At 47.6% G+C, this 21,920-nt stretch overlaps 2 protein-coding genes across 2 annotated transcripts; one reads left to right on the forward strand and one right to left on the reverse strand.

The window, feature by feature from the left end:
- Positions 1 to 206: 206 nt before the first annotated feature.
- Positions 207 to 6,069, reverse strand: TSACC (TSSK6 activating cochaperone). Its single transcript, XM_026485131.4, has 4 exons — positions 5,954 to 6,069; positions 5,269 to 5,325; positions 1,627 to 1,749; positions 207 to 428 (listed from the first exon to the last, which is right to left on the reverse strand). The coding sequence occupies exons 2-4, from the start codon at positions 5,300 to 5,302 to the stop codon at positions 211 to 213; spliced, it is 375 nt and encodes a 124-aa protein (XP_026340916.1). The 5' UTR covers positions 5,303 to 5,325; positions 5,954 to 6,069; the 3' UTR covers positions 207 to 210.
- Positions 6,070 to 6,222: 153 nt separating this feature from the next.
- On the forward strand, positions 6,223 to 21,121 carry CCT3 (chaperonin containing TCP1 subunit 3). The gene is made up of 14 exons (XM_026485132.4): positions 6,223 to 6,405; positions 8,205 to 8,266; positions 8,909 to 8,959; positions 9,058 to 9,120; positions 10,080 to 10,176; positions 13,843 to 13,960; positions 15,458 to 15,644; positions 16,481 to 16,630; positions 17,387 to 17,519; positions 17,702 to 17,783; positions 18,798 to 18,978; positions 19,795 to 20,040; positions 20,307 to 20,438; positions 20,783 to 21,121. Exons 1-14 carry the CDS (start codon positions 6,375 to 6,377, stop codon positions 20,885 to 20,887), a joined length of 1,638 nt encoding a protein of 545 aa, XP_026340917.1. The 5' UTR covers positions 6,223 to 6,374; the 3' UTR covers positions 20,888 to 21,121.
- The last annotated feature ends 799 nt before the right edge of the window (positions 21,122 to 21,920 follow it).

Below are 21,920 nucleotides of genomic sequence, written 5' to 3' on the forward strand. Positions count from 1 at the left end.
GCAACGAATTATCGGTCTTAGCTGCCTTGTTAGACAGTAAATCCCCCAAGACGCGGTCTCTACTGTGATACGTATCGCCAAGTGGCTTATCCAGTGAGCACTTACAGTGAACTTGCAAACTCACCAACCATGTACAGAATAACCATGCCCAGGTTGCACCAAGACTTCGCTGGGAAGAAAGGAGAACACACAGTGACTCTGTTCCACAATTCATTTACTGAACTGGGGCAGGTGATTCAACAAGAGATTGCCGGATAAGGCTGGGAGAGAAGAGTTCTTGCTTCCCCTCCCAGGAGCCAGTTGTGTCATCGACGCTTGTAAATTTTCCAAAATAGCCATCTGTTGTTGGGCGAGCTGGGTCTGCAGCTGGAGATTGGCATACATACATTCTAGGAGTCCCAGGCACTCCTTGGGCTTGTGGTCAACTCCTGAAGGGACAGCAAAGGTGGTGCAAAGGGGCAGGAGACAGACTTTGCAACCGTACTGAGGTGGGGAGGGCTCTACTCTTGCCCACGCAACTCGGCCCACACGCACTTTTGCTGGACTGTCACCTACCCAGCCACCCTAAGTGGAAAACCATCACTGGGATTTGTTACCTTTCTCCCTTGCTTAATTTTTTCCATAATATTTATGATCATACAGCATGTTCTGTAATTACTTATTTGTTGTCGAAGTCCCCTGTCTAGAATGTAAGCTCCAGGAAGGCAGGAAATTTTGTCTGATTTGTTCACAGTTGTATCCCCAGCGCCTAGAAGCGTGCCCTGGTGCCGAAGTATTCAAAACATACTCGATGAGTGACTGAAACCATCCAACTGAGGCCTCAGCCTCCTTCTCTCACCTGACACAGCGTCGGATGAGCAGTGATGTGCAGTCCCTCCTATTATCTCATTTCAACCAGTCTTGCTGCATTAGCCCAATTTTTTCTAATGTTTTCAATCGCATTACCTGCAGCCAGCTCCTAGGCAACTTTGGTAGTCATTTACCTATTTTTTGTGTATTTATCGGCCTTGACTTCTTTGTTAAACTCTGAGGTCAGCAAGCACTGTTGTCACGGCTGTGCAGTGCCTGGTTAGGCTCCCCACAGGGGCCCTAAACACCCACTGACTTCCCCACGGGAATGTGAATAACTGAGCTAACGCCTACCATTTCCTTCCCTGCACACTTTTATTTTAAAGATTTTATTTATTTGACAGAGAGAGAGACAGCCAGCAAGAGAGGGAACACAAGCAGGGGGGAGCGGGAGAGGAACAAGCAGGCTCCCAGCCGAGAAGCCTGATGTGGGGCTCGATCCCAGGACTCCGGGATCACACCCTGAGCTGAAGGCAGACGCTTAACGACTGAGCCACCCAGGCGCCCCTCCCTGGACACTTTTTAACTAACATTACTAGCAAGCAATAAAACTTTCCTTTCAGTGCCACCTAGCCTAGTTAGTAAAGGTGCTAATAAGGAAACCAACACAAATTGGTAGAATGGGGAAGAAAATGAAATCAGCAGAACTTAACTGTCAACACGCTGGCGATAAGAGTTCACCCCAGATCAGGGGAGATCAGGCCACTTCCTCCGTGCAGCCGGCATCCCCCTGCCCCCTGCCTGGGTCCGGTTGGGAAACTGGCCCTGCATCCTTACCTGAGGGCAGCTTTGTTTTCTGGATGTTCAGGAAAGTGGCCGCTGGGGAACTTGCTTGAAGATTAATCAAGCTAGGGGAGGGTCTGGCTCGACAAAGAGGCACAGCATTACTTTCCTCTTTGGCTGGAACAAAATGAGAGGCAACTAATCAGACTTATTTCTAACAACTTCTAGGTTTTCTAACTAGATCCCTGCACTTGGTCTCTGAACACAGGTGCCAAGGCCCTGCCCTGAGTAGCTCCCAAAAAAGTTACGTAAGACAAACAAAAAAGAAACCACAGTGGTACTAAGGGAAACCAGGCAGGGATGGGTTCAGCTCACTTCTGACAAGTTCTCATGGGCGTGTGCCACATGCTTACTCCTGCGCTAGACACTTGGGCATCACAAGATCTCGAACTCGTGGCTTCTCAGGTACGATCTCTTTGGGAGAAAAATAGGGCACTGATGAAACGTGTTATATAACCACCTAAGGACCTAAACAATGCGTCTGACAGTCTGGGTGAAAATGAGACCTTTATTATTATTATTTTTAAAGAGTTATTTATTTGAGAGAGAGAATCTCAAGCAGACTCCATGCTGAGCGCAGAGTGGGACGCAGGGCTCGATCTCATGACCCTGAGATCATGAGCTGAGCCAAAATCAAGTCAGACGCTTAACCAACTGCGCCACCCAGGCACCCCTGAAAATGAGGCCTTTTATCTTGTAGTTATCCTAAGCATGTGACTGAATGTAGAAATGGGTGCTTTTGAAAAGTGCAAGAGCTCAATGTCAGACAGTCAGAGAAGACTCCAGCAGGTGGGGGATACTTATTGGACCTTGAACACAGGGGGCTTTTGATGAGTGGAAAAGATTTTTCAAGTGGGAGAAAAAAGGAGCGCAGGAGAGCAGGGTAAGCCATGGAAGACCCTTCACGATAGTGAATCTGAGACTTTAGGCTTTCTCTTAAATACAATGGAAAGCCATTGAGCCTTTTAGGATTAGAAAATGTGATAAAAACTGTATTTTATTGATCTACAGGTATTAAAATAGGCTGGATAGAAAAGTTCTTGAACTGGAAAATAAATAACCTTCGGCAAAAAGAATTAGGTTAGAAAGAAAAATGCATCTGTAGGGAGAAGATCATGAGTTTTATAGAAGACATATGTTATTTTTGTCTAGTGAGCAACACTTCCTCTGGAAAACTACTCTCCCCGGATTCCAGGCCATACTGGCGGGACCACACCAGGCCCCGCTCCCCGTGTGACCCAACATAGGCCAACCACGGTATCTCATCCTCAGTAACTGTGATTGATCCAAGGGGTAAGCACAAGGGGCAAGTTGGGAATCCATACACGGATTCTGTTGTCAAAGAAGCTTGCTTTCTTCTGATCTGCGATGCTGGGAAAATGTAAAGTTGGGGCAGATGAAAGCTACTGAATTTGGCCAGTATGCCGTAAGGAGCAGATACAACAAAGAGGGTACAGACAAGAGCACAGGAGAGAGATGGACGGACGACGCCTATAGGCACCATGTCCTCCAGTGTAGTCCCTGAGGTCCCAGCTCTCGAAGGCCTTCTTCCTGTTCTGTGACCATCTCAACCTCCCTCCCAACCACACAAGCCTCTTGTAAACAATTTCCTTGTTTACTCAAGGGAGTCTGAGTTGGGGTCCCATGAGATTAACATAAATCACATTTTGGACATACTGAATGAGTGGAGACTAGGCAGTCTGAGTAGAAAGGCCTAGAAAAACAGGCAGAGGTGGCACTGAGCTCAGGTGAAAGGTCAAACTGCCAGGCTAGCCACAAAGAGGGGATAAAGAAGCTGCAAAAATAAATCAGCTCTCCAAAGTAAAAAACAGAGAGAAAATGGGACCTTGGGGAGCTCTTCCTCAGGAGTTTGGAAGATGACAAGGAAGTGGCAAAGCGTGCAGAGAAGCGACAGATGGAGAGGCAAAGCGGCCGGGCCTCCGAGGGCGCCCGCGAGTCACTGCCAGGCCAAGATCAAGGACAGAAAAACTGAATCCACTCGTTCATTTACACATCTAGGAGACCGCTAAGTGCTTGTAGGCGTCCACCACTGACGATGCCACAGCAAACTAACACACAAGGTCGTGACTCTCACGGATCTGACAGCCCTGCAGTGTAGACAGTCACTAAGTGATCGAGCATGCGTGTTATTCCACCCCAGAAGTGCGAGACAGCACCTAGACCATAACCCATCTGGGCAGCTGGGGAGTGTGCTCCCCAGAAGCGATCCTGTCTCCACTGGGATTTGGAGGATGAAGGTATAGGATGGCCCTCTTCACGGAAAACAAGCCTAGGGACAGAGGTGTAACAGGTAGGTTGTAGGAAGGAAGACACTTTTCTTGTCCTTAACGCCAAGTGCAACAGAGGAATGGCCTGCTGGGGGGGGGGGGCGGGGGGAGGAGTCCCCACACACCATGCCGGGCTGCGGTGCTCTCCGCTTGGAAACTCACTGAGCCTATGAAAATGGAAATCTGTTTTATTCCCTATTACTCCTGGTGAAGGAAACCTGTCTTGTGGGGTTTTTTTAGGCTGGGTTTGTAGACTTTCCAAGCCCTGCTGTCGACCCGCCATCTTCTTTTCCCTTCATCTCATCCGTCATTTGATGGCTCGTGCAGAATGGTAAAGAGACAGAAGCTGAAACTGGGGTCTCGAGATTATTCTCACCATTGGAAAACTTTAACTTCCACACAAATGCACTTTCCAACAATTCAGGCCCTTCCTAGATACAGGAGGACTCATTTTCTACTGGGTTGTAAGGTGTGAAGGTGTGAAGAATACTTACACACAATGCATAGTAAAGGAACCACAGCTCTGACAATGAAACAGAGGAGGAGTTGGGGAGCAGCAACGGGATGCAGAGCGTAGAAAATAACAGTAAAAGGTGCTTTACATACGTTATCTATTCGTCACAATGACCCTAAGAAGTAGGTAGCTTTCTCCACATTTGAGAAAACTTAGGAAATTTGCTTAAGATTCCACAACTAGCTACATGGCAGTGCGGGGGTTAAATTGGGGTCTGGGGGCTCCACGGTCACGCTCTTTACCAGTGCACAACACATCGTGAAAAGAGTCCGTTATGTCCAAGCTGTGACACAGTTGGCCTCTCAGATGGAGTCATCTACTCCACCTACAGTTAAGTGGCCGGCTCTGGAGTCACACGGCCCCAGGCATTTCCCTGGCACGAGTGGGACCACCCGCCTCAGAGGGTATCTGTTTACTCTCAACACTATGTCTCCTTGAATCCCTGCACGTGAAGTCTTGTTCTAAGTAGTAAGAGGGGAAATGAAGAATAATGTATTCGCTCAACATATTACTGAGCAACTATTATGTAACAGACCCAGTTCCAGGCACTGGGAATACAGCAGTGTTTCCATTTATTTATTTATTTTTAAAGTAAGGTCTATGCCCAACATGGAACTCGAACTCATGACCCTGAGATCAAGAGTCACATGCTCTACCGACTGAACCCCCAGGCGCCCCAGCAATGTTCCCATTTAATGGGAAATCGTAGAACAGCTACACTTTCCCATTAACAGAGAAAAGGGGAAGAAAAATACAACTAGAATCACTTTCCCAAGTTCTGAGCAATTTAGGTCTGGCTTTCAAGGGAGGGGGAGCAGGGCCCCGGGCACACACCTTTTCCGTTGGGATGGCTAGCATGCTGCTCCATGTGGACACCAACAGGTGTGGTGCCTGGGAAAGAACCACAGCGTTACATGACCAACAACCCCTGCTATTATTTTACTTTTCTCCGGCACATCTCGGGCTGCACCACTTTGGGGAGGAAGAAGTGTGAAAGAAGGTATTGTTCTATTTCATGGCCAAATATAAGCGACTGTTGAGTTGTTCGTGCTCTCATGGTCCCTTCACTAGTTTGTAAAACAGAAGTCTGTTACTACTGCTTCCTCTTTCCTGGACAAACTAGTCATTTAACTAAGCCCAAACCTTAAGAGTCTCCCACTAACGGGGGTTCCCTCCACGTTTTCCTCCTGCAGCACCAGCCCTTTTCCTGCCCTCGAGGTAACTTAAACATCCTGGCTCCCCATCATCTCCAATGGGCCGGCAGTGGAGCGAAAGAGGAGGGCACGGGGGAACCGGCGTGGAGCCCCCGGGGGCGTGCTCCGGGTAGGAGACAGGGCTCCCAGCATCTGCTGAAAGCACCTGCGTAAGGAGGGCGAGGGGTGCGCTCGGGGACTCGGAGCTCCCCCCGGAGACCAAGCTCCCTAGTCGGACCGCGTCGCTATTCCTCCCGCAGCTAAGGCCGGAAGGGACCATCGCGGCCCCAGAGGACCCGAGACGCCGGCCAACTCGGTGACCTCACCTGCGCTGTTACTCAAAAACCTCCTGCCCGGCACCCACCCTCGTAGTTGATACACATGCGCGGTGGCCCGCCGGCCAACTGCCCGGGCCTCCGCGCTTGCGCCGACCTGCGCGCCGCACGCGGCCGGGAGCGGCCACCCTACTGCGCAAGCGTCCGCGCCCTCCCCTTTCCATCATCGCGCGCTCTCTAGCTAGCTTGCCCGGCCGTTCTTGCGTAGGGGGCGGGGCTAAGAAAGTCGATTGGCCGGTCTCCGTGCCGGTCAAAGAGCTGACTGCGGTGATTGGCAGCGACCCGGAGGGTAGCGGGTTTAGGTGTAAGCCCTGAGGAGGCAGCGTTTTCTGGGCTTCTCTCTGGTTCTCTCTCTCCAGAAGGTTCTGCCGGTTGCCCCAGCTCTGGGTACCCGGCTCTGCATCGCGCCGCCATGATGGGCCATCGTCCGGTGCTCGTGCTCAGTGAGTTGGGGGGAAGCCGGGGCAGGGACCCCCTTTTCGCCCCTTCCCTCCACACTTTGCCGTGTGGCCCTGGCTGGTCCCACCCTGGTCCGGCCGCACACCCTTCCCGTCGTCGTTCGTTTCGGAAGCCAGCTCTCCCGCTCCTTTCTGTACCCTGAGCCCGTTCCCTATCTCCCTGCCCCTGGCAGAGCCGCTGGTCTGCGGGCATTCGGCGCTCCCCGCGCCGCCGCACCCCTGCTCGCGTGGTTTTCGGTGTGGGGCTGGAGAATGGGTTGTGGTCCGGCCTGGCCTCACCGCCGTGGCCCATGGCTCCGTGGCCTTGTGGCCCCGCCGGATCGCCTGGCTCGAGCCTCCCGTCCTTATTGGGGGCTTAATGTTGTCTTTCCTCGTGGGATCGGGGGGATTAAGTGACCAGTGAGTAAGCTGCCGGAAAGGGGGTCTGTGGACAGCGAGTGGTACCCGTGGTCACTTCTCAGTGACAGCTCCCCAGGGTCTCCTTTCAGCAACCGCCGTTCGAGGGGTCCGGCTTGTATGTAATTCATCCCGCGGTGTCTTCTGCGCTATCTTTCCTACTGAGTTTTCCTTAATTTCTCTCTAAGGAGGACCGCCTCCATTGTCTTCCCTTGGGGCGTTCCTATTCTTCGGGTAACTTCTGTACCCCATCTGCAAGCTCTTGGTCCTCCCTTACTATTTTCTGAATATGAAACGCAATAACGCGACTTTATCCGTTTTCCCTGTATCTGGGAAGTAACTGTTTTCAGGAAAAAAATTCACTTAACTGGGGAAAAGACCTGTTCCTTCTGATGAATCTACCAGAACAGTCCATGCAGGATTTTAGTTACCGCTCCCTGAAACAAGTCTAAATTCTGAGGGTTGTGAGTGTGTAGATTTGATGGGACTGGTTGAAAATTCTACTGATTTAAATTGTAGGGAATGTGTAATTTGGAGAGAGGAGGGAAATCAGCGTTATGTTGGCTTGGTTAGAGCCACTGGCTTGTTTCCATTGGGAGGGCTGGGGGATGAGTGGTGCATTGTGAAGCCTTTTTCAGGTCTGCATTCATCCCTGGCACTAGTGGCTGGAACCCAGTGGGCTCCCCATTAAAATACGTGCTCAGCTGTGACTGCTGGTAGAGGGGTTACTGAGGCATTCTCATATCCAAGCATGGAGTGACTGTATCTTGCAAACTGAGCCACTCTGAGGGGTAGTCTCATTGTACAGCACACCATGGGGCACTGTCAGTAATTACGCGGGGACTGTCAGTATGATTCCCCCTACTCAAGTGGGAAAATAGGAACCCCCAAACTCCTTTATTACATGAAGCAGTGATTGATGCTTTTTTTTAGGTCACCAGCCCCTTGAGAGTCTGGTAGCTGTAGATCCTTTCCCAGACAAGAACGCAGTATCTCCCCATTTTCTCATATAATCTCCAGGAGTTCACCATTCCACTAAGGCCCATTCGCGGGCCTCAGGTTATGAATCCTGGCTGTAAATTCGTGAATATTTGGTAGTGGGAAAGTGATGACCAGGGTTCCAAAGTTGAAGTGTTAGGAATTGTTTGTATGCCAGGGGTTGACATAAAGAAGTAGCTATAAGTACATATGCTTTTTTTGTTTTTAACAAATTTTTAAGGTATGTTGACGTATAATAACCTATGCGTAGAGTGTACAGTTCGATGAGGTTTGATCTTTGTTATATCTGTAAAACCTGTGTGTGTTTTTATTTTCAAAGGTCAGGGAATAAATAGTTTCTATACAATGGGCAAATCCTGGTCTATTGCATTTTGTTTTATCTATTTTAGGCCAGAACACAAAGCGTGAATCTGGAAGAAAAGTTCAGTCTGGAAACATCAATGCCGCCAAGGTAGCCTATCTTTTAAGTAGTTTCAAGTTTATTAGTTTGCCTCCAGCTGCCTTTCCTAGTATTTTTGTATTCGTTTGCAATTAGGCAGAGGAAAAGTTTGACTTACCTGCTTTCAGGACATTTCTCTGATGGTGGTAGGTAGAAGGATGCCCTCCCACAATGACTTAGGCCTAATAGTCTTCTTATATTTAGTTGTGCATAATTCTGTTAATGTATATTATTCCGTAGTCTATTTGTGTTTGCCTCCCATACTACATGAGTTACTTGAGGGGAAGGACCATATTCCCATTTGTATTCCTAGGGCCCATTGTAGATCCTGGCTGCGTATTCAGTGAATGTTTTTTGGATGAAAGAATGAAACAGCCCCACCGCTGATTTAGCACGGTGTGTAGGCCACTGTCATGGAAAGGAATACTGATACATGGACTTGCAGTTATCAGAGTTACGGGAACCTGTAGCTCTGGAAGCCATGTCCCCTCTTTTCCTGTGAAAAAGTCCTTCTACATCCACCCTGAAATCATTCCTGAGGGGGAGAAACAACAGCATCTGGACACGCGGTGTCCTGTATCTAACATGCTTCTAACACACATGCACACAGTCTTCTGATTGGTGGTTACATGTCTTATCTTTTCTTTCTGATAGACCATTGCAGATATTATCCGCACATGTTTGGGACCCAAGTCCATGATGAAGGTAGGCCTATCTCTTACTGAACTGTTCGACTACAGATTTTTCCTTTTCTGTTATCTGGAATGGGTATAACTTAGGTATAACTTTTACTTTTGTCCTAGATGCTTTTGGACCCAATGGGAGGCATTGTGATGACCAACGATGGCAACGCCATTCTTCGAGAGGTATGACTTTTCATTTTGCCTTCTAACGATTTTATAAAGGACCCGTAAAGTTATATATACATGATTGTTAGTTCCTGAGGACTGCTGTGGCTTTAAACAACAGAAATTTATTCTCTCTTAGACTGGAGGCTAGAAGTCTGAAATCAAGGTGTGAGCAGGGCCCTACTCCTTCTGAAGGCTTTTGGAAAGAATCTTTCTTTGTTGCTTCTAGCATCTGATGGTTGACCACAGTCCTCGACATTCCTTGGCTTATGGACTCAGTCTCCTTCTCGGTTGTTATGTGTCATTGTCCTGTTGTGTCTCTTATTATAAGGACAACAGTGGTTGGATGTAGGGTCTGTCGTAATTTCTTGTATGATCTACTTTGCAGATCTTGATTACATCTGCAAAGACCCTGTTTTCTTTTTTTTAAAGATTTTATTTATTTGACAGAGACACAGTGAGAGAGGGAATACAAGCAGGGGGAGAGGGAGAGGGAGAAGCAGGCTGAATAGGGAGCCCGATGCAGGACTCGATCCCAGGACTCTGGGATCATGACCTGAGCTGAAGGCAGACGCTTAACAACTGAGCCGCCCAGGTGCCCCAGGACTCTGTTTCAGAAACATTCACATTCACAGTTTCCAGAGGGTAGGACTTCAGCTGTCCTTTTGGAAAACACATTTCAACCACAACAGTGGGGCTCCCAGTAAATAAGCTATAAAAGAGTACTGTTCTGTCTTCAAGGAACTTTAATAGTTAAGTTGGCATATGCATTTTCCCCTAAAAAGAGGGGGCACTCGGAAAGAGGATTCACTTAGATATTTTGGGGACCACTTAAAATCTTTCAAGCTGTGGTAAAACAGTAACAGATAAGGGAGGGAAGATGGAAGTAAGAGGCTCAAGAGTTAGGACCAAGCAGAGTGGGTTCCGAGGTCTCCGAGTAGTGCCGACTCTGTGGCAGTCTGCATTTTCCTTTGCAGATTCAAGTCCAGCATCCAGCAGCCAAATCCATGATTGAAATTAGCCGCACGCAGGATGAAGAGGTTGGAGACGGGACCACATCAGTAATTATTCTTGGTAAGAGGAGGATAGCAGCACTGATAAGGGAAACTGGATTGAAACATGAAGGTTTTTGTCAAAAATACCATCTGTGTCCTATTTTAAGAAGGAAATTATTACCAATCCACTAATTACAAATATTTAAATAATTTATTACTAATTTTCTGTGTATTTTCTCCAAGTGAGCATAAAACATTCATCATACTGTAGGATGAACTAAAAATTTGGTTGAACAAAATACAATGGGTTCATGTCATTCACAGTAGGTTACATTCTAGAAAGTCACCACAAACACGGAAGTAGCAAACGCTAAACCATCTCTCCTGGGGGAAATACGGGTTAGGTTCCTATGAGTCTCTTCACACATACTCTTTAACTCATAAATACATACTTATTTTATTTACTTTGAGGGGGGAGCGGGCAGGGGCAGAGGGAGAGAAACCCAAGCAAAGTTCCCGCGGAGCCTGGAGCCTGATAATGGGGCTCAGTCTCACAACCCTGAGATCATGACAGAGCTGAAACCAAGAATTAGGCGCCCCTATACCTTACTTTATGTGAGGTTTTTTGTTGTTGTTTTATTTTTAATTTTTTTTTAAAGATTTTTTAATTTATTTATTCGACAGAGATAGAGACAGCCAGCGAGAGAGGGAACACAAGCAGGGGGAGTGGGAGAGGAAGAAGCAGGCTCATAGCAGAAGAGCCTGATGTGGGGCTCGATCCCAGATCGCTGGGATCACGCCCTGAGCCGAAGGCAGACGCTTAACCGCTGTGCCACCCAGGCGCCCCTATTTTTAATTTTTTTAAAGACTTTCTTTGAGAGAGACAGAGCACAAGCAGGGAGGAGAGGGAGAAGCACGCTCCCCACTGAGCAGGGAGCCTGGCGTGGGACTGGATCCCAGGACCATGGGAGCATGACCTGAGCCAAAGGCAGATGTTTAACCAACTGAGCTATCCAGGTGCCCCTATTTATTTTTTAAAGTAATCTCTATCTTGGGACACCTGGGTGGCTCAGTCAGTTAAGTGTTGAACTCTTGGTTTCAGCTCAGGTCATGATCTCATGGGTCTTGAGATCAAGCCCAGCGTGGAGCTCCATGCTGAGCTTGGAATCTGCTTGAGATTCACTCTCTCCTCCTCGCTCTGCCCCTCCCCCTACTTGCACGTGTGAGTCCACACACTGTCTGTCTTTCTCTCAAATTTTTAAGTAAAAAACACGTTATGTAACATGTTGCTGATTCATTGACATTGAACTCCCGGCCAGTAGCACTGTAACTCATGCTTGAATGAAGCTTATATAATGTGTTTTCTCTGTAAGGCATATCACAGCCTTTTTGCACTTACAAAAGCTGGACTGTACTTTAGTGCCACACTTGGCCAGTTTAAACAGTGAAATCAACCAAATGCACGAAAATGTGGAACTCTATATACCACATAAAGTATGAGAGCTGAAACAAGGCAGAGCATTGCAGTGGGTGACTCAATTTTTCATCTTTGCACATATGTGTGAATGACCATGAAAATGGTCAGATCCGCATTTGGGGCTTACAAATAACATTTTAGCCAGTAGTTAAGTTTGACAAATGAATCTTGACAATGAGTCTTGACCGTACAGATTTTAATAACTGATCTTTCCACTTCCTATAGGATCATAAAGGATCACTTCTGAAAATTTGACGTTGCCTTTATTTCTCTATTTGTTTTAAGTCAGTGGAGAAATTTTTATAATCAAGGCATTTGTATTTTAAAATCTGATTGCAGTAATACATTGTTAAGGAAAAGAGAGCTATTTTAAGGGATACCAATTTATGATATTGGCCCACATGCCTAAAAGTAGAGTCCATACAACAAAATTATTAAGTGAACTTTTAAAGTGACATCTTCAGTTAATTTTCAAATGCGTTATGTTGGGTAGAGATATACTGGAGTCACCACCAACTAAGCACTTCGTTATTTTTTGAGAGAGCGGGGGTGGGGGGGGTGAGCAGAGGGAGAGACAGAATCTCAAGCAGACTCCCCACTGAGCTCGGAGCCATACTCAGGGCTCTGGCCTGTGGCCCTGGGATCATGACCTGAGTTGAAACAGTCGGACACTTAAGTGAGCCACCCATGTGCCCACTAAGCACTTCTTCAGACCCGATTCTTTTGAGGCGTGAAAATTAGATATGGCTAGTTCTGTGCTTTGAAGAAAAACTTGGAGGATGAAAGGGAGGGCAGACTCTGTGTGCTTTCTTGCCGTTTTTTGGTTGAAGATGAGCAGTAGTCATCAGGCAGAATTTTCTAGCTGATAATCTTAGTTAAATCTCCTGGAGAGAATAGGTGGGTCAAGTATCCGTGAGTCTAGGTAGCTCTGAAAAAGAAAACACTGCCATTCCTAGAACCAGTTTTCTTCTAAGTTATCCTGACTGTTCTCTAGCAGGGCATACATACCCTTTTCTAAATGAACTTATTCCAGCATCTTTTAAAGTGCTTGATTATCTTTGAGGGCCCCTGGGGGGCTCAGTCAGTTAAGTACCGACTCTTGGACAGGTTATGATCTCAGGGTTGTGGGATTGAGCCCCACGTCAGGCTGCACACTCAGTGCAGAGTCTGCTTGTCCCCTCCTCCCCTTCTGCCTCTCCTGCTTGCATACACGCGCATGCACTCGCGTTCTCCCTAAAAATGAGTAGATGAAATCTTAATAAATGCTTGATTATTTTTTTTTTTTAATTTTATTTGACAGAGATAGAGACAGCCAGCGAGAGAGGGAACACAAGCAAGGGGAGTGGGAGAGGAAGAAGCAGGCTCATAGCGGAGGAGCCTAATGTGGGGCTCGATCCCACAACGCCGGGATCACGCCCTGAGCCAAAGGCAGACGCTTAACCGCTGTGCCACCCAGGCGCCCCTGTGCTTGATTATTTTTTAACATACATGATGGTCACTTAGGGATTGGTGTGAAGTATTGAATTCAAACATTTGAGCTCATGCCACAGAGTCCACTTGGGAACCTTGACGTGTGTGTCCGTTTTAAAAATCAGTGTTAGTGGACAGGTAGTACAAGCAGTTTGTGCAAGAGGCTTTTTTTTTTCTTTTAACCAAAAGCATGTTTCTGTCTTAAAACTTTTTTTTTTTAAGAAAGCAAGCTTGTGTGTATATGTGCATCTATATATGTCTTAATTTGTGGGTGTGTATTAGAAGGTAAAGACAAATTTTTTAGTAAAGGGACGTCTCATAAATAATCTCTCTCAATCAGAGGGTAAATTTTGTAAATTTTTGTGGGTATGCTTCTAGGTACAAGGTTTTATGGTGTTTTTGTTTTTAGTACGAGCAGTTTCACTACATCCTAGGTGTTGAGATGATCAAGTCTGTTTTCCTTCATGCGCGTTTCCTCTTAGAGTCTTCGAAAAATAAAACTGTCTCCTTTTGTTTCAAAAACTGATGACAAATACTGATCTTGAAAGATCAAGAGACTAAAACTGTATTTTGAATCTTTGATCATTTAAGATATGTCTGGTAAGGGTATTTTCTTCATGAATTGCCTTGTAAAGGTGTCAATTCGGATTACAGAAAGTTGTATTAACAGACAATTGGCATAGCTTTTGGGACAATCTATTGTAGGAAAAAAGATAAGGTATTTTTAGAAGCTTAATGATGCTGCCTTGAAGTCCCGGTACTCTTTAAAAACATGCTGGCGTTTGTACGTTTTTCCAGCGGGGGAGCTGCTGTCTGTGGCCGAGCACTTCCTGGAGCAGCAGGTGCACCCGACAGTGGTGATCAGCGCCTACCGCAGGGCGCTGGACGACATGATCAGCACCCTTCAGAAGATCAGGTACTGAGGAGGTCAGGCACACCGTCAGCTGTGGGGGGCCTGGAAGACGGGCCGCCCTGAGGTGGTGAAGGCAGGACGGGTATCACCACGGGTTTATGCTCTGATGTCCCGTATGTGTGGAGAGAGACGAGGGAGCAGAAGGAACAGGGTCATGACACAGGGCACAAAGCAGATAAAAGGCGTGGGTTCGGTTCTTCACAGTATCTTTTGGTTACATGCTATTTGCTTATTTCCCTGTTAGGTGCTGCCATGGAAAACGTGTAGCAAAATAGACCTGCCTTCTCAAAGTTTAGATGCCAGTGGGCAAATTAGTTGAAGAGTTAGATGACTAGTTATTCAGGCCTTAATACTAAAGTGTCCTGTCATCATGTAGGATTGTGACTGATGCAGTCAGTTCTCTAATAAAATGCTGCGGAGGGTGGTAGCCGGCAGTTTTCCATTAAAGTCAGAAGGAGTGGGACTGAAAATGCTGTTTGAATCCCATCTGGGAATCAAAGAACTTGCTGTTAGTCCGCCGAGTACTAACAGGGTAAGGATAGCAGTGTGGAAAGGCAGGACTTCTCTAACGTCAGAGGGTGTTAGGTCATGAGATAGTGCAGAATGCAAAATGTCTTTGATTTTAAAATTTTGTTTAAAAAGTAAAACCTATAATGTTCTACTCTGATGCGGTTGGGTCTTTGGGTATGTAAGTCTCAGGTAACTTGGTGAGCTCTGTGTTGTAATGCCGGTTAAGAAACAGAGCGTGTGATAAAGTCTGTCTAGCACTCTTAGGGAATGTGGTAGTTGCCTGAATTATTTTCATGAAACAAGCTGTGTTGGAATGTAGAGATGACCAAAGGATTTAGTAAGTTTGTGGAGCTGAATTAATAGAAAGTTTTTCTTATCAAACACTAATTGTCTAAATATCTCAGATGATATCGTGGAGCTGTTGCTTCTTTCACATCCGTAATTCAGCAACTATGTAATGATAGCATATTATGTGTCTTACACTGTTCCATGAAAATGTGGAGAAGATGGCGTCCAAGGTCTAGTACAGTTTCTTTTCTATGGCTGTAAATAGTCTTATCCCATACAAATGTGTGCTGTTGCCGGGAAAGACTGACACACAAACACAGCACCGTGTGGTACCCCATGGAATAAGGTGCTGGATGGAATAGGACCAGGTGTTCAAGGGTAGTACAGACTGGGGGTGATTATCAGGATGAACTCTCAGAATTTGCTGGCTATGGGATAAGGTGTCAAAGGCAAAATGTGTTTTGACTCAAGTTGTAAGGAACCAAGTTACTTGGTTGAAGCGGAAGGTAAAGAACAAATTATTTTTCTGTCAACTCTTAAGTCTGGAGGGTTGTCGGGCATGAGAACAGACTACTCAGGGATTTGAGACACCTTCCAGGGATGGGTTAGTTGTAATCTTGTTGAAAGGCAGAGGGATGGGCAGTTCTGCCTGTTGGCCCCCTGTGGTCTCTGCTGAGCACGGCCCCCGTCCCCTTCCTGCAGTGCCCCTGTTGACACCAATAACCGAGATGCGATGCTGAAGATCATCAGCAGCGCTGTTGCCACCAAAGCCATCAGTCGGTGGTCCTCGCTGGCTTGCAGTATCGCCCTGGACGCCGTCAGGACTGTGCAGTTTGAGGAGAACGGTCGCAAGGAGATTGACATCAAGAAGTACGCGAGGGTGGAAAAGGTGAGCTCTTTCAGTGTGTGTGGAGACGGATCATTTCCCACTATGAATCAGCTCACTTGTGGAGGACACAGGTTTATGTCATTTCTACCTAGAAAACAAAAAGTTTTTTCTTTTTTAAGATTTTATTATTTGAGAGAGAGAGAGAGTGAGCAGGGGGAGGGGCAGAGGGAGAAGCAGACTCCCCCCTGAGCAGGGATCCCGATGCTCGATCCCACCTGCGATCATGACCCGAGCTGAAGGCAGACGCTCAACTGGCTGAGCCACTCAGGTGCTCCAAGAAAACAAAAACTTGAAAAAGAGGGTACCAAGGGGGTATTCCTGAAATAGTTGTTACTTTCACTGCTGTTCCTACACAAGGTTTACAGGAGCTAGAGAAAGGCTTGCTGGTGTCTCCATGTTTGTGCGTTTGCATACCCATTCTCTGCTTGGTGAGGATATGAACAGGAGTGCCACGCTGTCTCACTAATAGGCCCCAGAAAGCCCTCTCCATCTCTACTCATTTAAGGTCAAAAAGTAGCATCAATAGCTTTTGGCCTGTAGGTGGAGCCCCAAGCCTAAAAATTCTGTGGGAATCTCCTTCAAGAAGTAGGAGAGAATCTTTGTCAATCACTGAATTTCTAAGTCTCCTCCAACCTTCAGATTGGGGTCCTGGTCCATGATTGGTGTGCCTCCTAGAAGGAAAAAATGTGATTGCAACCATGTTTGTTTTTGACGTTCAAGAAAGCAAGCTATGTTAGAAACCTGAAATATGCTCATTTGGGAAAGCTGAGTGTCTAGGAAGGGAGTTGAGAAACTGTCTCCTCTTGGTTGTGGATGAAAGTCGGTCTTTTGCTTAGATACCTGGGGGCATCATCGAAGACTCGTGTGTCCTACGGGGAGTCATGATTAACAAAGATGTGACCCATCCACGAATGCGGCGTTACATCAAGAACCCTCGCATTGTGCTGCTGGATTCCTCTCTGGAATACAAGAAAGGAGAAAGCCAGGTAAGGTTCCTGGCCCTCTTCCTTGAAGTTGGTGTGAGAATCTGACTGCTAACAGGGACAAGGGAAAGAGAAGGTATGTTTATTACGTCGTCTACTTTGTGTCAGCGAACTTCGTATGTAGTCTCTGCTTAAAGGAGCCCTTTAACGTTTCTGATATTGACTTCAGTTTACAGGTGAGGGATCTAAAGCTCAGAAAAGTTAGGTTAATTGAGGAGCACAACCATATTGACCAAATCAGGATTTAAACCCAGCTCTGTTGGCTTCAGTTCCACACTACCATGCCACCTCTCCTAACGCATGAGTAGAACATAGAGTAGGAGGTAATTCAGCTGGGAAACGCCAAAGAATTTCCAGAGGGAGGAGGGTCACTAGGCTCTGTTAACTGTGGATAGAATAAAGGAATTGAAGCTTATTAACAGAGGGATTGGGAACAAGAGGTAGTTTATTGGTGGGAAGAATTAAGACCCAGAATTACTATGCACACTGACAGGCTGGAGGTAACGTTGCACTGAGGGTCAAGGACCTTAGCCACAGTCTCCACTGATCGCCTTTGAATTCCATTTAAGGCGTTAAGCTGGAGCGCTGGAGCTAAACTACCATACAGAGAGGTGGGTTCCTGGCTTTAGCAGGCCTCTAACGACACTTTCTGGGGTGCATGAGAGGACTGGGTAGACAGAGGAGCCTGGTACTCGGGATGACCCTAAAGAGCTTCACTTGTCCAGGATTTTTAAGTCCGTGACTTTCTTCACCACACAGACTGACATTGAGATCACAAGAGAGGAAGACTTCACGCGAATCCTCCAGATGGAAGAAGAGTACATCCAGCAGCTCTGCGAGGACATTATCCATCTGAAGCCCGATGTGGTCATCACAGAAAAGGGCATCTCAGGTAAGACTCCATTCACTTTCCATCCTCCTGTTGAGTAGAAGAGGGTGGGCTGACCCCCCTCCCCCGTTGGCATGGGACAGCATAGTAAATATGTGATGGTTTAGGGTTAGCATTGAGGATGAAACCGGTTCAGAACCCAGGAGTTCTGGCTTCCAGTTTGACACCTGCTCTTGGGTTTACAGATTTAGCTCAGCACTACCTCATGCGGGCCAACATCACAGCAATCCGCAGAGTCCGGAAGACAGACAATAATCGCATTGCGAGGTGAGTAGGCCACGTGAAAATAAGCTTCTTCCTTCCCGTGTGTTTCCCTTTTGGAGCTCTGTCATTCAGTTACCATTACCTGAAGAGGTTTAACCTAGGACACAGCCAAATCCGGTACAGGTGGGAATAACCTGGGTTTAGCTGTGTGCCCTCTTCAGAATTCTCCAGTCCAGCAGTCACCTGCTGCAGGAGTCGTTTTATACTGCTGCAGACCAGTAGCGATCAGCTTATGCTCAGACATCTCTGGTCCCTGCCTCAGGGTCAGTTACAGTGTGTCTCAGCTAGCTGAGAATAGAGCACAGCCATCAGTTGCTCTCATTGGATCTTCGGCTGCTGTTGGTGCAACATAAGTTTGCACTCGCTGTTTCTGTAGTTCACATACCATTCATTTTTAATACTAATTTTTATTTTAAAGGGTAAGTCTACCCCAGTATCACATAACAGATCCACTCGAGTTTTATGCTTCTGCCAGCTCTGAGAGGGCTCTGAGCGTACGTGGGTACAGATGGTTGACTGTGTGCCCACGAGTGGGGAAGAAGTGACAGGTTAGTTTTGTGTTCAGTGACATTGAGTCAGACATACACTAATATCTTTACTTCCCTTCTTGCTTGACGTTTGCATTGTCTTTAGTACGGTTGTTACTGGCCTTGGGCTCGAATTGGGCAGCACAGGACAATTCCACCTACAAAGGACCATTATGTGGTACGCGTTACAGATGCCTGAGAACGCATCTGTCCAGCGTTTGGTATCCACAAAATACACGTGACTAAAACCGCACTTGGCTGGAGTGGTTGCTGTAGGTGCACACACTTGCACTTGTAACGCCTCGTTATTCTAAGGAAACTTCACCTATACGTGTTGAGAGTCTGTGTGGCCAGGCAGCCAAGACCCCCCGAGTAAAGTAACAGTGTTTCCAGCAATCCACTTTTGGCCTTACTCTCAGCCACAGACCCTAGGGACTAGGAAGATGAGTAAAAGTACCCAAAATCACCTGCCCCCCAATCTAATCAATAGAGCCTGTGGGGCCCGGATAGTCAGCCGGCCGGAAGAGCTGAGAGAAGAAGATGTTGGGACGGGAGCAGGCGTGTTGGAAATTAAGAAAATTGGAGATGAGTACTTTACATTCATCACTGACTGCAAAGACCCCAAGGCCTGTACCATTCTTCTCCGCGGGGCCAGCAAAGAGGTTCTCTCGGTGAGTCTGCATGAACTAGGAGGTTCCCTTTCTTGAGAGAGTCCCAGAAGACCTAAAATCCTCCTGCTGCCCATTCGTAGCTGTTTAATTTTTGATATGTGGCCACAAATATCTTTCCTTTTTTCTTAAGTGAAAAACAATTTTTTAGGGGCACCTGGTTGGGTCAGGCGGTAAAGCATGCAACTCTTGCTCTTGAGGTCATGAGGTCAAGCCCCACCTTGGATGTAGGGATTACTTACGTATATACATCCATAATTTAAAAAATGTTTTTCTTAATTGTTAAAAGAAAAACAAAATTTACCATCTTAACCATTTTTAAGTGTACAGTTCAGTACGCATTCACAGTTCTCGGGCAGTAGATCTTCAGAACCTTGTCATCTTGCAGAACAGACATTATATCCATTGAACAGTGACTCACCATTTCCCCGGCAACCACTGCTTCCTTATTTTTTAAGTTGACGTTACAAATAGCACTTTTTTTCTCAGGTTGAGTAACTTTCTCAAAGGTACACAGCTAGTAGCTACGCCCCACGGCCTCTGAAGCACCGCCGTTGGGGTGGGGCCGAAGGGGGTCCTGCTCTGCGTAGCCTGACTTCACACCCCCCGGCCTTCTCGGGCACCTGTTGTTGCCTGTGTTTCTCCAAAGTACAGGGCGTCTGCTCTGCCTCGCCCCGCCCCGCAGGGGTTCCAAGGACCTTTCTGAGTTGCCCTCCTTAATGGTTTACCAAACTGGGCAGTTGGAAAGCCCCTGAATGTCTCTGATGTGTTCCTGAGTCACCAGGCTTTGGCTTCATATCGTCTGTCTGCTTTCCCAAGGAAGTGGAACGCAACCTCCAGGATGCCATGCAAGTCTGCCGCAACGTCCTGCTGGACCCCCAGCTGGTCCCAGGGGGTGGGGCCTCTGAGATGGCTGTGGCCCACGCCTTGACAGAAAAGTCCAAGGCCATGACGGGTGTGGAACAGTGGCCGTACAGGGCTGTTGCCCAGGCCTTAGAGGTCATTCCTCGTACCCTTATCCAGAACTGTGGGGCCAGCACCATTCGTCTGCTTACCTCCCTTCGGGTGAGTTCTTCCCAAGCTTTGCTCCTGAAGGGGTGGGGAGAGCTGCTTGGCCTAGGAGGATGGTTCACTCTGTGCCTCCGGCTCTCCTGACAGCTCGTGCCTTCAAGTGTCTGCTCCCCTTCCTCTCTCTCTGAACACTCGACCTGTTTGCTGTTGTCATCGCCTTTTCGCCCTTCACTTTTCTTGGTTTATTACCTAATGTTCCCGCCCGCTTCCTTGTTCCTGGTGTTTTTCCCTTGAACTGTTGACGCTTCTGCCGCCTGCAGGCCAAGCACACCCAGGAGAACTGTGAGACGTGGGGTGTTAACGGCGAGACCGGTACCTTGGTGGACATGAAAGAACTGGGCATTTGGGAGCCGCTGGCCGTAAAGCTGCAGACATACAAGACGGCGGTGGAGGTGAGGCGCCTGGGACCTGCCTAGGCTGCGCTGTGGTTTTGCACATAACCAGAAACCAGCATGTTGGGCTCAATCTTGAAGGGAGGGCATACAAGGCAGAGTGTTCTCGGAAGATCTCCCAAGGAATGCATCCCCCTGCTTGCCTTTAGCTCATACAAAAGCAAGGTGACCACGCAAGATACATGCCTTGCTGAGGGAGAGCAGCATTTTCCAGGCGGGGCTCTGAAAGGGCAGATCTCAGATAAAATGCTAATTATGTAGGAGGAGCTAGGTGTTCCGTTTTAAAGAAAACAAGTGTCCTTCCGTTCTCTGCTGACCTCTTTGGGGCTGTGGTTTTTCCCTAGACGGCAGTTCTCCTGCTGCGGATTGATGACATCGTCTCAGGCCACAAAAAGAAGGGTGATGACCAGAGCCGGCAAGGCGGGGCTCCCGATGCCGGCCAGGAGTGAGTGGTGGGCAACGCGACCTCAGCGCACAGAGCCGGCAGAGGCTCCCTCATCCCTGAGCCAGACTGCCAGGGACACTGCGGATGTCTTTGTTTGGAAGGGATCAGGTTGAGGGGCGGCCCCAGCCCCTTTCTGTCCCAGCTCAGTTTGCGAAAGGCGCTGACATGTGATTCTTCTCTCTTGTAAGCTTTCCATTTGATTTAGTTTGCTTCCGATGATTAAATCTAAGTCATTTGAGACGGTGGTTATGTGTTTTTCAACCTTGGGTCATATCTCCGCCTCCTGGCAAAGAGGGAGGAGGCAGAAGACCTTGCTGGGGAGGAAGGGAGATGGGAATGAGGTAAGCATCTGCCTCCCTGAAGGTATTTTTCAGACTTCCCAGTAGATACTGGTTGGAAAGACTCTTGGAATTCAAAGGGTCATACTTTAAAGCTCGTAGAAGCACCGCTTTGTATTCACGACCCAGGGAACAGGAGGAACCTGTCCAGACCATGGGTGTTCCCCATCGGCGGTTGTGTAGAGAGCAACACCCAGTACGTGCTGGGACTCTGGCATGTGTCCTAAAGAACATGAACATGGGTTTTTTCTGTTGTATGCTAGAACTTCCAGAATCCCTCCTATCTTACTGGAATGCTCTTCTTCCTGACTGCAGTCTGTCCTCTGGCCTGCTGGCTTGTCAGTGGTGTGCTTGTGTCAGGAGGGCCTCTGCCTCCCCTGCTGGCAGACATGGAAGGTTTCATCACATTTCACACTGTTCTTATCAAGGGAGGAAAATAATGGCTGTGGATGCTGGAGGCCAGGTGGGGCTAGCCTGTGATTTCTTCAGTGTCCTTCCTCTTGGCTCCTGGGCCCTCCACATCGCCTTTGTCCTTATGATTCATGCAGTTAGCCTTTGTCTCCTCCCGACCTCAGGCCTTAGTCACGTTGGGTCGAATACTAGGTGGAATAAAAGCACACAGTGCCTCCTGCGTAATAAACACATTCTAGTCGGCGGACACATTAACTCGTCGCCACGAGGGTTCTAAGATCAGTAACA

Source organism: Ursus arctos, unplaced genomic scaffold (genome assembly GCF_023065955.2).
Source record: "Ursus arctos isolate Adak ecotype North America unplaced genomic scaffold, UrsArc2.0 scaffold_2, whole genome shotgun sequence".
Lineage (NCBI taxonomy): Eukaryota > Metazoa > Chordata > Mammalia > Carnivora > Ursidae > Ursus > Ursus arctos.

What these genes read in the sequence shown, in the direction of transcription:
- TSACC (XM_026485131.4), bottom strand. Translation starts at nt 5,302, where the DNA reads ATGGAGCAGCATGCTAGCCATCCCAACGGAAAAG. An exon ending in TAGCCATCCCAACGGAAAAG is followed by an intron (nt 1,750 to 5,268) that starts GTGTGTGCCCGG and finishes ATTTTGTTCCAG; the next exon opens with CCAAAGAGGAAAGTAATGCT. An exon ending in GAAAACAAAGCTGCCCTCAG is followed by an intron (nt 429 to 1,626) that starts GTAAGGATGCAG and finishes CTGTCCCTTCAG; the next exon opens with GAGTTGACCACAAGCCCAAG.
- CCT3 (XM_026485132.4), top strand. Translation starts at nt 6,375, where the DNA reads ATGATGGGCCATCGTCCGGTGCTCGTGCTCA. An exon ending in GACAATAATCGCATTGCGAG is followed by an intron (nt 17,784 to 18,797) that starts GTGAGTAGGCCA and finishes TCTAATCAATAG; the next exon opens with AGCCTGTGGGGCCCGGATAG. An exon ending in GTCTGCTTACCTCCCTTCGG is followed by an intron (nt 20,041 to 20,306) that starts GTGAGTTCTTCC and finishes TGCCGCCTGCAG; the next exon opens with GCCAAGCACACCCAGGAGAA.